The sequence below is a fragment of the Gopherus evgoodei genome, chromosome 8, assembly GCF_007399415.2.
Source record: "Gopherus evgoodei ecotype Sinaloan lineage chromosome 8, rGopEvg1_v1.p, whole genome shotgun sequence".
NCBI classification, from domain to species: Eukaryota; Metazoa; Chordata; order Testudines; family Testudinidae; genus Gopherus; species Gopherus evgoodei.
In genome coordinates this window covers 2,073,927-2,087,059 of record NC_044329.1, presented here as the reverse complement: position 1 = coordinate 2,087,059, position 13,133 = coordinate 2,073,927, and the positions used below count along the sequence as shown (strand labels likewise).

General features: G+C 48.4%; 1 protein-coding gene across 1 annotated transcript in view; it reads right to left on the bottom strand.

Annotated features, from left to right (window-relative positions):
* Positions 1–4,565, bottom strand: part of LOC115656112 (ovoinhibitor-like) — a 44,106-nt gene extending 39,541 nt beyond the window's left edge. Inside the window, exons 1-4 of the mRNA XM_030572416.1 lie at positions 4,517–4,565; positions 3,854–3,873; positions 1,835–1,971; positions 1,044–1,104 (exon numbers count right to left, since the gene is read on the bottom strand). Coding sequence (XP_030428276.1) covers positions 1,044–1,104; positions 1,835–1,971; positions 3,854–3,873; positions 4,517–4,565 — 267 coding nt within the window. The remainder of the gene's footprint in view (positions 1–1,043; positions 1,105–1,834; positions 1,972–3,853; positions 3,874–4,516) is intronic.
* Positions 4,566–13,133: the final 8,568 nt, after the last annotated feature.

Here is a 13,133-nt window from a genome sequence, read left to right as displayed (position 1 = left end):
GCTGATGATAAGCCCCCTCAGTTATTTTTGCATAGTTTCTCCAGGGTTGTGCCTTCTATATCTCACGCAGGCTAAGCACAGATTGTAACAGGTGAACTGAAGATTGAATTTTATCAGACTGACTGGATAGAAATGAAGCATCTGAATCCCAGGGTTTTACCTTCTCCAATATATGGCCCTGGGTAGTTTTACTTCTTGATGGTCCAGACTATTCCCATTGGTTTAGAGCTAGTCAAATATGCAAACAAATAAATTAACCAAATAACATGTCTGCTTATGACTCATTTTTATGAAATTATTTCTGAGTTCGGGGAGAGAAGTAAGGGTATTTTGAACACCTTGCCTGTGATCAGAAAATGGGGTATTTTCCAGCCTTCCCAATATATGATCTTGGAAAATTCCAGAATCCAAAGAAGTCAATGCACTGTTATATGCAGTATCAAAGGGGTAGCCGTGTTAGTCTGGATCTGTAAAAGCAGCAAAGAATCCTGTGGCGCCTTATAGACTAACAGACATTTTGGAGCATGAGCTTTCGTGGGTGAATACCCACTTCGTCGGATGCATCTGAGGAAGTGGGTATTCACCCACGAAAGCTCATGCTCCAAAACGTCTGTTAGTCTATAAGGTGCCACAGGACTCTTTGCTGCTGATATATACAGGAGTCATGTATCTCCTCTTCCTATAGCCCTAAGTCAGGTGGCTTTGTGCTTTTACTGATACTGTGAGAAGAGACAGCTATGGGAACAGGAATTGTGTGCACAATTCTGCAGCACTGGGATATTTCTGCTTCTTGTCTCGTGCCCTGTTCCTCTTCTCTCGCCCTTTCTTATGACGTTAGAGTGTAATAGATGGAAAATGGCCATTTTGTACATTTAAGTTGAAGATCACCCCTCTGAAAAAGGACAGACCATAGTCTAGGTACCACTTAGGTCCATCTATTTAGTGCCCAAACCATCTCGCACTGACTGAGGGCAAAAGGAGTCTTTCTGTTGACATTACTGGAAGTAGGATCTGGCCTCTACTGTACATCAGGTTACACTTACCGGCACAATTTTCTGTTGACATTTTCCATCATGCTTTTTGCTAACGTTGGTCCCATGCTCACTGGAAGAGGGAGATTGGGGTTAAGAGCTCAGTAAGTAACTCTCCACGTTACAGTCAAGGTGCTGGTAAAACAAACCAAATTCACATGCACTGCATGGGATACAGGAGGTGTCTATTTGAGTTAATTTATTACCTTCTGTGGGGCAGTATTAGCATCACTGGCTAGTTCTAGAGACAAGGTGGGTGTGGCAATGTCTTTTATTGGAACAACTTCTGTTGGTGAGAGAGACAAGCTTGCGCACTGCACCAAGCTGCTCTTCAGGTCTGCAGAAGAAGCAGCTCTTTGCTTAAACTCAAAAGCTTGTCTCTCTCACCAGAGAAATTGGTCCAATAGACAACACGACCTCACCCACCTTGTCTCTCTAATGTCCTGGGTCCGACACGGTTACAACACCACCACACCGTATCATTTTTTTAGTTACTGGACATGTGACATCTTCTTATAGTATATCATTTAGCATAACACCATGGCCCATTCTTTCCTCTGCTCTGTCACCACACAGCTCCCTGAGGATGCTGTTGTCTGGCTCTTCCATGAGCACCCAGCTGAGCACATATAGGGGGAAGGAGAGGAAACTCAGGGTAGTCTAGCAGGACAAAAAGATAGGGCCAGAGCGTAAGAGACTTACAGGAACAGGCCTGAAGAAATAATGGGATTGCTAAAGGCTGCCATCAGACCCTCTGTCCATTGTTAATTACTCAAAAGGAAGGTTCTCTGCGCATTACTTACAAATTGTGCGCACACAGTCCACATTCACTGGGGTAAGTGATACCATCTGTGCCACAGACTTCAGCTAGGATGAGTGGGCAGGCTGTCAGTACTTTGCCATCCTCCGCAGTACCCCGGGGGTACTTACTACAATCCGCCTGTAACAACAATGCCCAGCAATAGAATTGGTACAGCCGTTTCAGTTTGAAATAGTGCCCATGAGTAATCTCCCTGCTCTGTGCCTCCAGCCTTTTTAGCTTCTGCTGTAAGGCAAAGTAGGGTTATATTTTAACCTTATTCTTCCATTAAAAATGGGATGAGTCTGTTCTGCGGTAGATTTCTCTCATGCTGGCGGAAGGAATGCACAGCTGGACAAAGAATCATTCACTCAGACCTGCATTCTGTGGGAAGCAGCCATGCCCTATTGAAACTAAGGAGTTATTACAAATGGAGCCTTAACCTGAAGCTTCAAAATCTAATGAATTTTTGAAATATGCTCTCCAGAGGGTTCAATGAGGCTAGAAATGTTTCAGCATGTGCAACGTGTGCAGAGAGAGATGCTACCAAATCTTATTGTTCCAATGTGTGCAATATAAAAAAAACAACCCTTAGTCCAGATTCCCTGCTTGTGTAAATCAATGTAGCTGTAACAACAGCCAGGGCCGGCTCTAGGCACCCAGAAACCAAGCACGTGCTTGGGATGGCACATTTTCAGGGGCGGAATTCCGTACACCTTTTTTTTCTATTTTGCTTCAGGCAGCAAAAGCCTAGAGGCAGCCCTGGCAGTAGCAGGGCATCATGTGCAGGGGTGCTCTGGGGCCGCTGTGATTCACGCTGTGGAGGAGCAGCGCCCGCACCAGCGGCTGGGCCAGGCAGGCTCCGAGGGGGGGACACTGGGGCTGGGAGCCGTCCCGTGGGGCACAAGGAGCTGCCTGCAGGTGCTGCAGGGTGGCCACCCCCCAGCGCCACAGTCGGGGCTGGGTGAAGTGGCCTGAGCTGCCCAGGGACTGTGGCAGGGTGGCCAGAAGCAGCAGCAGCAGCAGTGGGGCCATAGAGGGTGGGGCGCTGCTGAGTGGGGCCCACATTCCGCTCTCCAGGGCTCCGCTCCCTCTGGGGCTACCCTGCCCCAGCTCCTGAGCCCCCTGCTGGGGCGGTCCCCCAGCTCTGCTGTCCTGGGTCCCGGCCAGTCTTGGAGGCGGGAGCCCCGGCTGGAGGAACCCTGGGCTGAGGTGTGGCCCGGGAGCCCTGCTGCTTACCCCAATCCTGCCAGTGCCGGACCGGCTGGAGGCGAGGGGGAAGCGGGCAGAGTCAGCACTGGTGGGGGGAGCCCAGGACTGGGGCAGCAGGGCATGCAGGTGGGGGAAGAAACTGGTGCGTGGCGGAGTGAGAGCCCAGGGCTCAGGTAGGGAGGCAGCCAAAACATTTTTTGCTTGGGGCAGCAAAAAACCTAGAGCCGTCCCTGACAACATCAATAGACATCAATTTACCGAAGATCTGGTCCCTCATTGTGTTTTTTTCATCGTTTCTCCAATGTTGCGGCTACGTGTTGTTCTAAGTACCTCACAAGGTCTAAGCAGAGGTTGTAGCAGGTAAAATAATAAAAATAAGAATAAAATTCCATCAGTCTGACTGTTTGGAAACAGAATATCTGAATTTCAAGGCTTTCCTCCTTCAGATATAAAGCACTGGGGTAACTATGCAGCTCAATGAACCACCCAATTATTCTCACTGTTACAGAGCTGGTCAAGTACCTAGAACACTTCTTTCACTAACTTATGTGTCTATTGCTTAGATTCATCACATTGTTTATGTAACATATCGTTCAGTTCTAGAATTGTCTGGGGATGACAAAATATTTGTTGAAATTATCTGATAAAAAGGCAATAATCCTCTAGCAATGTCTTTGGTGACCATTGTACAAACAGCTGCAGGTTGCAGTGTTTTTCATTCACTCAGCCACAGTGGGGTCACCAACCATTTATCTTGGGTCAGAGATCAGGAGACAGTGACAGAGAATAAATAGAAAGATCTGCCACTCACCTCACTGCCCAGGGCAACAGCTGAAAGAAAATCACAGATAGAAACATGAAACAAAGCCAAACCATTGACAGGAACAGATTCTAAGGGTGCGAATCTCTTTCGTGGAATAATTCCATGCAGTTTCTAACCAGGTGACTATCTGTGAACAGATTCTTAAATTAAACAAACCGTGTGAAATTTGGGTGCCATGCTGGTAACTGAGGATAAGGAGTCTTGTTTTTAATGTAACACTGTGTTTTGTTGGGATTTTCTTTTCTTTTTTGCATGCTGTGTTTCGTGATCCAAATGGAGAGCTACAGGATATCACAGCAAACGTACTTCAGTATAAATAGTAGATGTCTTAACAGCTGATTGGGCCCTCGTATCAGGCCCTTATGTCCTTAATGGCCTTCACGGTGCCCACAACTAATTACAGGTGTGAAACTGAACCTGCAGTTACTTCTACCCACAACGCTGAGGTTGCAGAAATAGTGAGCCCATTGAAGGCTGTACTGACATTAGACCCTGGAGGGCAAGTCTTTTCAGTTCCACCTTTTGAAGAGAAAACAGCTCTTCTAAGAATGAGACTGTGTTCCACTTTGAAGACACCTTAATATTTTTGAAGCTGGCCAGGACTCTGACTGTGACATAGGGCTTGTTGCAGTACAGCAAAGAATTACTCACCTGAACAGCACCATGTTGCAAGAGTAAGGATCACAAAAACACCCATCATCTTCCTGGTGGAGGGGAGGTGATGGTTTAATCTGTGTCGAATCTATTGGTGCTCAGCTGAGGCGATGATCTCTCAGCGCTCCCCACGGATGGTGATCATGTACCATGTGTATGTTTATATCTACATATGTATGCACCCGTGCAGGAGACCAGCCTATCCAACCTGATCACGAAACAATCCTCCCGTTCTCTCTCTAGTACAGCAGGCCTGCCAGTATTTACTGAGGTCTTGACTTCCAGCTAATGATTCACTTTTACTAGCTGATTGATTTTGGCTGGTCCTTTGGTTAGTCGCTTGAGACAGGTTTTCCTGTATCAGAAAAAAAAATCCTAGAGAAAGAAAATAGAATGTAAGAGGTGTCAGTGAGTAGCCTTGAACATGAAAGGAAAGCTGCAATTATTCCACAGAGAAGAATGAAGTCTCTGTTTGTGGTGCAAACTGACCCAATGGGCTGGCGGTTTGGAGGTAAAGCATGGGGGAGGAGGAGAGGTTGCCTCAATTTGTTTTCACATCTTTTCTGAGATAAGACCCCAGCTCTGCATGTTAGACATCATCAAAGTCCAGATCTGAAGAAGAGCTCAAAAGCATGTCTCTCTCATCAGCACAAGTGGGTCCAGTCAGGACTGGCGCTAGGGGTTTGAGCGTCCTAGGCGCACGGCAATTTTGCCGCCCCGCGCGCTGGCCCTGCGGCTCCGATGGAGCTGCCACAGTCGTGGCTGCAGACGGTCGGCTGCTCGCGTGGCTCTGGTAGAGCTGCCGCAGTCATGCCTGCAGGAGGTCCACCGGAGCAGCGCGAGCAGCCGACCGTCAGCAGCCATGACTGCGGCAGCTCCACTGGAGCCACCTGCCACCCCCTTTGGCAGAACGCCACCCACCAATAATCCTGGAGCCCTAGGCAATTGCCTAGGCACCTAAATGTAAGCACCGGCCCTGGGTCCAGTAAGATATTACCTGCCCCACTTTGTACTCAGCTGATCAGCAGTTGGCTTTGGAGAGCCAATGTACAAACTGAGACGCTAATGGCATGGAGTGCAGGTAGAATCACAGAGTTTAGGCTGTAAGGAACCACCAGCTCGCTTGTCTGACTCCTATACAGCACAGGCCACCCAGCCCCCGCACACTAAACCCAACAGCCGACATGAACCCAAAGCGTTACGGCCAACAGGAGACTCGACTGCTGCAGAGAACAGGAGGGACTGAGGTGCCCCAGTGCCCGAGGCCCTGCAAAGGCCAGGCAATGATGAAGGGAGAAGGGAGAAATAGCAGTGGTGGGTGGCAGCGGAGGGGCTTAGGTTGGCCCCACGCAGGCGGGCAGCTTGGGCTGGCCCTGTGTAGGCGGGTGGCGGGGTGGCTCGGGCTGGCCCTGCATGGGCGGGCAGCAGGAGGTCTCAGGCTGCCCCTGTGTAGGTTAATTAAGGTTAATTCTAGGTCAGGTAGGAATGTACTGAAATGCTCAGATTATTTAAAGACATTTTTCCACTGCATAATTCCCCCCACTTTCTTTGCAATGAAAGGGCTTCTGGAAAAGTCCAACATGCATCGGTTTGGGAGTGAAGGGTCCCAGCTCCTCCAGCCCCTCAAAGCAGAAAAAGACAGAAAGCAAAGCTGGGAGGAAGGGGAAATTTGCAGAATAAAGACCAGGGAAGGGACCAGAAAATAGGGATTAGGTTGGCTGGAATTTTTTTTTTTTTTGGTCCCATGACAAATGGCTTTTTGAGCAAAATGAAACATTTTCAAAGACATCAGTTTCATTGTAACTTTCCAGTTTTTCAGCAAAGACCAAAAATCTGGAACTGAACATTTTTACTAAAAATTAAAATATTTGACCAGAAGTGGGTTTCAGCTTTGGTTTTACATTGAAAAACTGAGAAAAATGCAGGAAATATTTTTTTAAAGAATTGGCGTTTCTCAATCAACTCGAGTAGAGCTCAGCCCTTACTCTCTTATCTTTGGCAACACCCATAAATGCACACAATTCCTCTCCTTCAGAAGGGAGGTTCTCTATCATTTTACCCTCTCCTGCTTTCCTTTCTCCATCCTGTTCCTTTTTCTCTCAGTCTCTCCTCTTTGTTCTCTTTCACACTCTTTCCCTCTCCTCCCCCACCTGACCAGGCCATAGTTTGTCCCTTCTTCATGCTCTAGCCTGCACCTTGCTGTGAAGCACATGGGGCAGGAGGCCGTCAGTGCTCCCATGAGAGCACACAGACCATGCCAGCGAGTATCGGGAAAGCTGTGTCTTACTGTGATTGTCTGGCGAGCTGCATTTTCCTGGGCTGTTGGGTTGCAGAGTGACAGGACGTTTTCTTGCTGGTCCTGCTTTCATGCATATGGCTCTGATTATAAAGTGGATGTTTGAGAGAAAAGTAGGATAAAAGAGCAGGCGTGCCTTTGAAGGGATGGTTTTCCAGGGGCGTCAGCTGAGTAGGGTGAAATGTGCCTAGCACAACGGGGTCCTGGCATATGTCATGGGCTGCTAGGGACTATGGTAGAAGAAATAATCATAATTCCTTGCCAAGCCAAAGGGTGCTCTGTACTGCACAGGGAATGCTCAGTCCCTAGCAGGATCAGGCCCTCAGTGCTATTAAAACTTGATGCAAACTTGTTCCTGGGGCATGGAGCCTCAAACGGCACGATCCGGCTGTCACAGCAAAGTCCAAGAGGAGGAGTCACAGCACAATGCCAGGGTGTGGGTCTGCACTCTCCTCATTCGAGAGACGGCCTTTTGTGCGTCTTCTGCCGCACAAGCTCTTGTCATTGTGAAAGCAAACGTCCCAGTTCAGTGCAGCAGGGCATTTCGGGGGCTCCCTCTGTGGCTTGCGTCTATGGGCTATGAGCCACAGAGGAGCTACGAGCCAAGCTCCCATTTCAACGGTATGCAGGGATCTAACATAACCCAGCCATAGGGATTCCTCCTGTAGCCCCAACATGCCCAAAGTGGTTCTCTAAACATGTTCAATAGTCAAAGCAATGACCTCTATGGTGTAAGAGATTTGGTAGGGGAGGTAATTTCTTTTATACCCTACCTTGTCCCTCTCATACCCTGCGACCAGCATGGTTAGACCAACGCTGCAAACACGGTCCACCAATAGCGTACACAGCATGAGCAGGGATGGAAAGTAGTGCACGGCACATACCCAAGCTTCAACCCAGGACATAGCTCTGTGACTGAGGGAATAACCTCTGAAAAATAAGTGCTGCTTACAGAATTCAACGGTTCATTTTCTGGCTGCCCCTCACCTTTAACATGGAGACGCAGCCCACAGAGACTACAAGTCCCAGCATGCAATATTATATCTTGATCCAAGCCGTCAAGCCACTCAGCTCCGTCTGGATCTCTTCATGCTGGGACATGTAGTCTCAGTAGGCTGCACCTTCCATAGTTAAAGATGAGGTGGCTATAATTCATTCCATCTGTTTAATGCAAATTAATAGAAGTTCTCCAACACCTGGCCAGTGGACACTCAGGCTGTCTGTTGGGCATGGAGTAACGGGAGGACGTCACAGACCCACTGCTTGAGTCAATGAAGCTTGAACTGGACAAAGTGCAGGCTCATGCACCATGGGGATAAATCCTGCACTGGTCAGGGATGTGAAATAAGGTCTGACACCAGGGGTGTTTTCCTCCTCTCTGATCTTTGTAAAATCATGTAGTGAATTGATATAGCCTTAGCTAAGCCACAGTGAAAGTGATGCTGTCGGAGGGAAACACAATCTGTTTATCTGCAAACGCTGGAGACTGTCTGCCCTTAGAAATTTCAGCCTTCAGTGAGGTTGCAGAGACATCACTGAGGATGTAGGATTAGACCCTGGTCTCCGAGTGAATTCTTTGAAAACAGAGCCATGTTATTAGAATTAGGTGTATTGCAGTAGCACCCGTGAGCCCCATTCATGGAGCAGGACCCTGTGCAAACAGAGAACAAAACACCAGTTCCTGTAATGTCTGGAACACCAGGGGGCTAGAGACTTGATAGGGAAGCACAAGAAAACAATGAATCAGCCTGGTCAGCATCATTGGCAGTGGTTGCTGTGTACTAGCAGCCTGCCCGATGCCAAGATTGTCATAAGGAATTTGAAGGTGGATAGTGAGGTTGCTTCGCAGATAGTTACCGGGAGCTCCTCCCAAGTACGAGAACCAAGGAACTTGTTTGAAAATGTAACACCCTACACACACTAGAGGCTAAGGTCTGCCCTCAGGAGATGTTCTGTCTTAGTCTGTTTCCTGCCGTATTCCTACCTAGGTAATTCTGATTCTAGGATCATGGCTCTCTAGGACAGGGCAGCTGGCACCGCAGTGAAGCCCTTCCTGATCGTGTTAGGATATGACAGTGTGTCAGAGTGTGACTCAGTCTCCTGCGCTAGTTTAACTTGGTGTGTCTTAAAGGCCCCAGGCCCACTGGCAGTCACTTTGGGAACTCCACCCTGTGTGCCCCTCTGGACAGTTTGTAGGGAGCGCGCACCCACTGTGCTTTCCCTGATAGCAGTGTCCTAAAGCTAATATCCCCCTTTGTTTGTAGAACGTCATTGCAATTCATCTCCAGAACACCTGGCAGAGCACCGCTGGACACTGTTTGACCGTGCCTTGGTGAATAACCTCTCCCCTCTGATAAGGTTCACGTGACGTTGCTGTAGACCTTGACTGAATTTCACAATTCTGTCTGACCTCAATTCCTTTAGGCTGCTCCTTTGCTCTTTACAGACCTTAGCTATCAAATTTCAGGAGCCCCTTTCTTCTAGCACATCTGCACTAAATGCCAGTGGAGTCTGGGTTGGGCCATTGGGCCTGGCACAGTAATTGCTAGCACTGCATCCTGCTACCTGTGAAGGGAGCAAAGTCTCCCACTTCTGACTTAAAAATTCACTATCTTGCTTGCCCCCGATGGTCATGCAGGGTGAAAGCCACTCAGCTCAGAGGGGCAGCAGAAGGATTCTGTGTCTGTCCTACTTCACTCTTTCGCCTGGGATGCATACACAAAAAGAGGCAGGTATGGCTGGAGCAGATTTATTTATGTATTTGAGCCAATACAAGAGGAAATTGCTCATTATCATAGTGAGTGTGGAAAACAAGTCTTTGCACTCATTTTCCACTAGCAATTTCCTGTGTAGATCCTCATGTTGGTACACATTCTCCTCTCTTCTTGTGCTCCAAAGGCCCTTCATTGCTTCGGTGACTCTTTGCTTTGACAATACAGTAAATTCAGCAGAATGCCTTGTCTTGGATTATAACTCCAAGGAAGAGAGAAGAATCTGGGCTCTTTGCAGTTCATTGAGAAGAATGATGGCACCTTGGTTCCAGACAACAGAGCGTGTAATACCAGTGCCATGCACGGGATGGTTGTAGTTATAATTCTGCTTGATTAAATAAATTCAAGGGATTCTGTGTCTTACTTCCATGCGGTTCCCAGGGGATTGCAGGTAGAGAGACATGCAAACATCATATGCAGCCACTTGAAAGGTGAAATGACCTTAGTCTATGCAAGGTGAATGAGTTGCATTATTTTTGTAACTTATTGTACCATATATTTTCCATAGAAGATACTTGAGCAAACAAAACACCCACACAGCAGCGATAACAGCCCAAGAAATACTGAATGATTAACGCCAATTGCAGTATCTCTGGCAAACCTTCTTCCTTACTCTAGGCTGCAAGTTCCTTCAGGCAGGGATTCCATTTTCTTCTGAAATCAGTACAGTGTTGATTGTGCCCAATAAAAAATGCTGACCCTCAAGCCCTTTGGCCTTTAGAGCAAAGGGAATAACCCACTTCTACTTCCATCAACCCTCCCCCAGGCCCTGCTCTCTGGAGAGAAAGAGAGATGAACACATATTGCTAGGTGCATACTTCATGCATCTGGGAGATGCTCAGATCCCACAGGGACTGGGGACATGCAGGAACCACAGATGAGAGAAAGAAGTATGAGAAGCTGGACTGTAACCTTACAATATCACAGTTCTGCTGAGTCCTTCCCTTCCACCCAGGGCCGGTGCAAGGAAGTTTCACACCCTAGGCAAAAATTCCACCTTGTGCCTCCTCCTCAGCTCTGCAGCAGCTCCCTGCCCCCCCCGCCCTGAGGCGCCCCCCCCCGGGGAGCCCTGCAGCTTCTCCCCATCCCAGCTCACCTCTGCTCCACGTCCTCCCCGAGCACGCCGCCCCCGCTCTAATTCTCCTCCTAGGCTTGCGGCGCCAAACAGCTGATTGGCACTGCAAGCCTAGGAGGTGGGAGAAGTGAAGCAGTGACCGCGCACTCGGGGAGGAACCACTGTAAAAAAAAAATATTAGGGGCACCACTTTTTGGCATCCCCAAATCTTGGCGCCCTAGGCAACCGCCTAGTTCACCTTAATGGTAGCACTGGCCCTGTTTTCACCTATAATGATACTGGAGTTACTGCATCACATTCCACCAATCTCCTATTGGCTGCTGGCCTGTCTCCCAGCCCACGAGGGATTGGTACCATGCCCAGAGTCTGGTACAGGCCCTGTTTCTCAGGGCTTCAGCTTTATTTCCTCCAAATAATACAAATTCAGCACAACAATCGTCCCTTCCCCATAAGCCAGGGTCTTCTGCAGGGGCCAACCTTTCCCTGAAGGTTTCCTCTGTACAGGCCACTTGCCTAAAAGTCAGCTCTTTGCCTGTGGTGGTATATGGGGCTGTGCCTTTAATGGCTGAGCTTCCCCGGCACAGCATCTGGGCAGGGCTCTGTGGGTCACAGTGGTGTTATCACCATCAGCAGGAAGTGGACACAGAGTGAAGTGCAGCCCTTGCAGGCACCTTAAGCACTGAGGGATTACTGATCCCCACACACCTGCTGACCCAGAGCCTTCCTGGCAGCTCTTCTCCCAGACCTGCTCCAGACACTTGCCTGGGAGTTCGCCTGCCATAGGAGCCAGCCTGCTTCCTGTAGCTCTCCCCACCCCATCTGGGCCACTTGCTGGATTTTATCACCCCTGATCCCTCACTGCTCAGTCTCAGCTGTGAGGTCGCTAAGCCCAGCTCCCCTTAAAGAGCCAGCCACGCTGTGACACCCTGAAGCTCTCGGCACGGTAGTAACCGTTGTGTGGGGGTATGGCCTGCGGGGAGGATGGAGGAGGGAGCCCATCCATCAATCCACTGGAAGAGAAGCGCTACCTCTTCTCAACAAGCTCTAGGGTGCAACTGACCTGTTTAGGGATGAAGGGATTTCTCCGAGACCACAGCTATTCCCTTCCCTTCTGCCCTCCACAGTGAGGTTTACCAGAGAGTGACCCAAGTCACTCGAGGTAGTTTAGCATGGTTACTGTTCTAATTTCTCAGGCTCCTTTGGCATGGGGTGTGTTACATGGGCCAGGCCTCTAGGCATGGTAGGGATCAAGGAATAAGACCTTGATAGCTCAAGTCTATGGCTGGTGAGCCATGGTCTGAGTTATCTGTACTTGCCAGGTGCCTGCTGGACTTTCCCGTATAGCTGCCTCTTAATGCAAATATTCTCTTTGTTTATACAACTTCATTGCAATTTACTCTCAAGCTATCTTGGCAGAATGTGCTGACTTGCTATATTTTAACTCTGCCTTGGTCTGTAAATAATCTCACCTGACTGATACGGAGCACGGGACATTTCTGTAGCCTTTGGCTGACTTTCATTAGAGCACAGTGTTTCTAGTTGGTTTCTACAGACCTCAGCAATAAAGTTTTCAAGAGCCCCTTTCTTCTAGCAGATCAACAATCGAAAGGTGATTTGAAATTTACAACCCAGACAAGGGGGAAAAAACATGCAGGGAAAGGCTCCAGACCCAGTGGGATGAATCACTGCCTCAAAAAGGTTATTAGGAGTAAGCAGAGAGCGTATAGGGAATGGAAAAAGGGGCTGATCAGCCAAGAAAGTGACATCCTGGAGGTTAGCAAATTTAGGAGTAAAGGCAGAAGTGCTAAAAGTCATGCTGGATTAGCTCTTGCCAGGGAAGTGACAATAAATAATTAGGGTTTTTTTGGTTATATAAATAAAAAGTGAATAAGGAAGGATGAGGTTGGGCTGCTCTGCAGCATGGCTGGGAAGGAGATTGAAGATAATCTGGGTCTGGCCCCAAAACTAAACGAATATTTTGCCTTGGTTTTCAGTGAGGATGATAATCTGGAACCTGTGCATGGAGGCAGGACAGCTGATGGAAATGAGTGTCTGGAAATGGAAATAACCACATCTGAGGCCTGGTCTACACTACGCATTTATACAGATTTTAGCAGCGTTAAACCGATTTAACGCTGTACCCGTCCACACAACGAGGCCCTTTATATTGATATAAAGGGCTCTTTAAACCGGTTTCTGTACTCCTCCTCGACGAGAGGAATAGCGCTGAAATTGGTATTGCCATATTGGATTAGGGTTAGTGTGGCTGCAAATCGACGGTATTGGCTTCTGGGCGGTATCCCACAGTGCATCATTGTGACCACTCTGGACAGCAATCTGAACTCGGATGCAGTGACCAGGTAGACAGGAAAAGCCCTGCGAAATTTTGAATTTCATTTCCTGTTTGCTCAGCGTGGAGCTCTGATCAGCACGGGTGGCGATGCAGTCCCAAATCCAAAAAGAGCTCCAGCA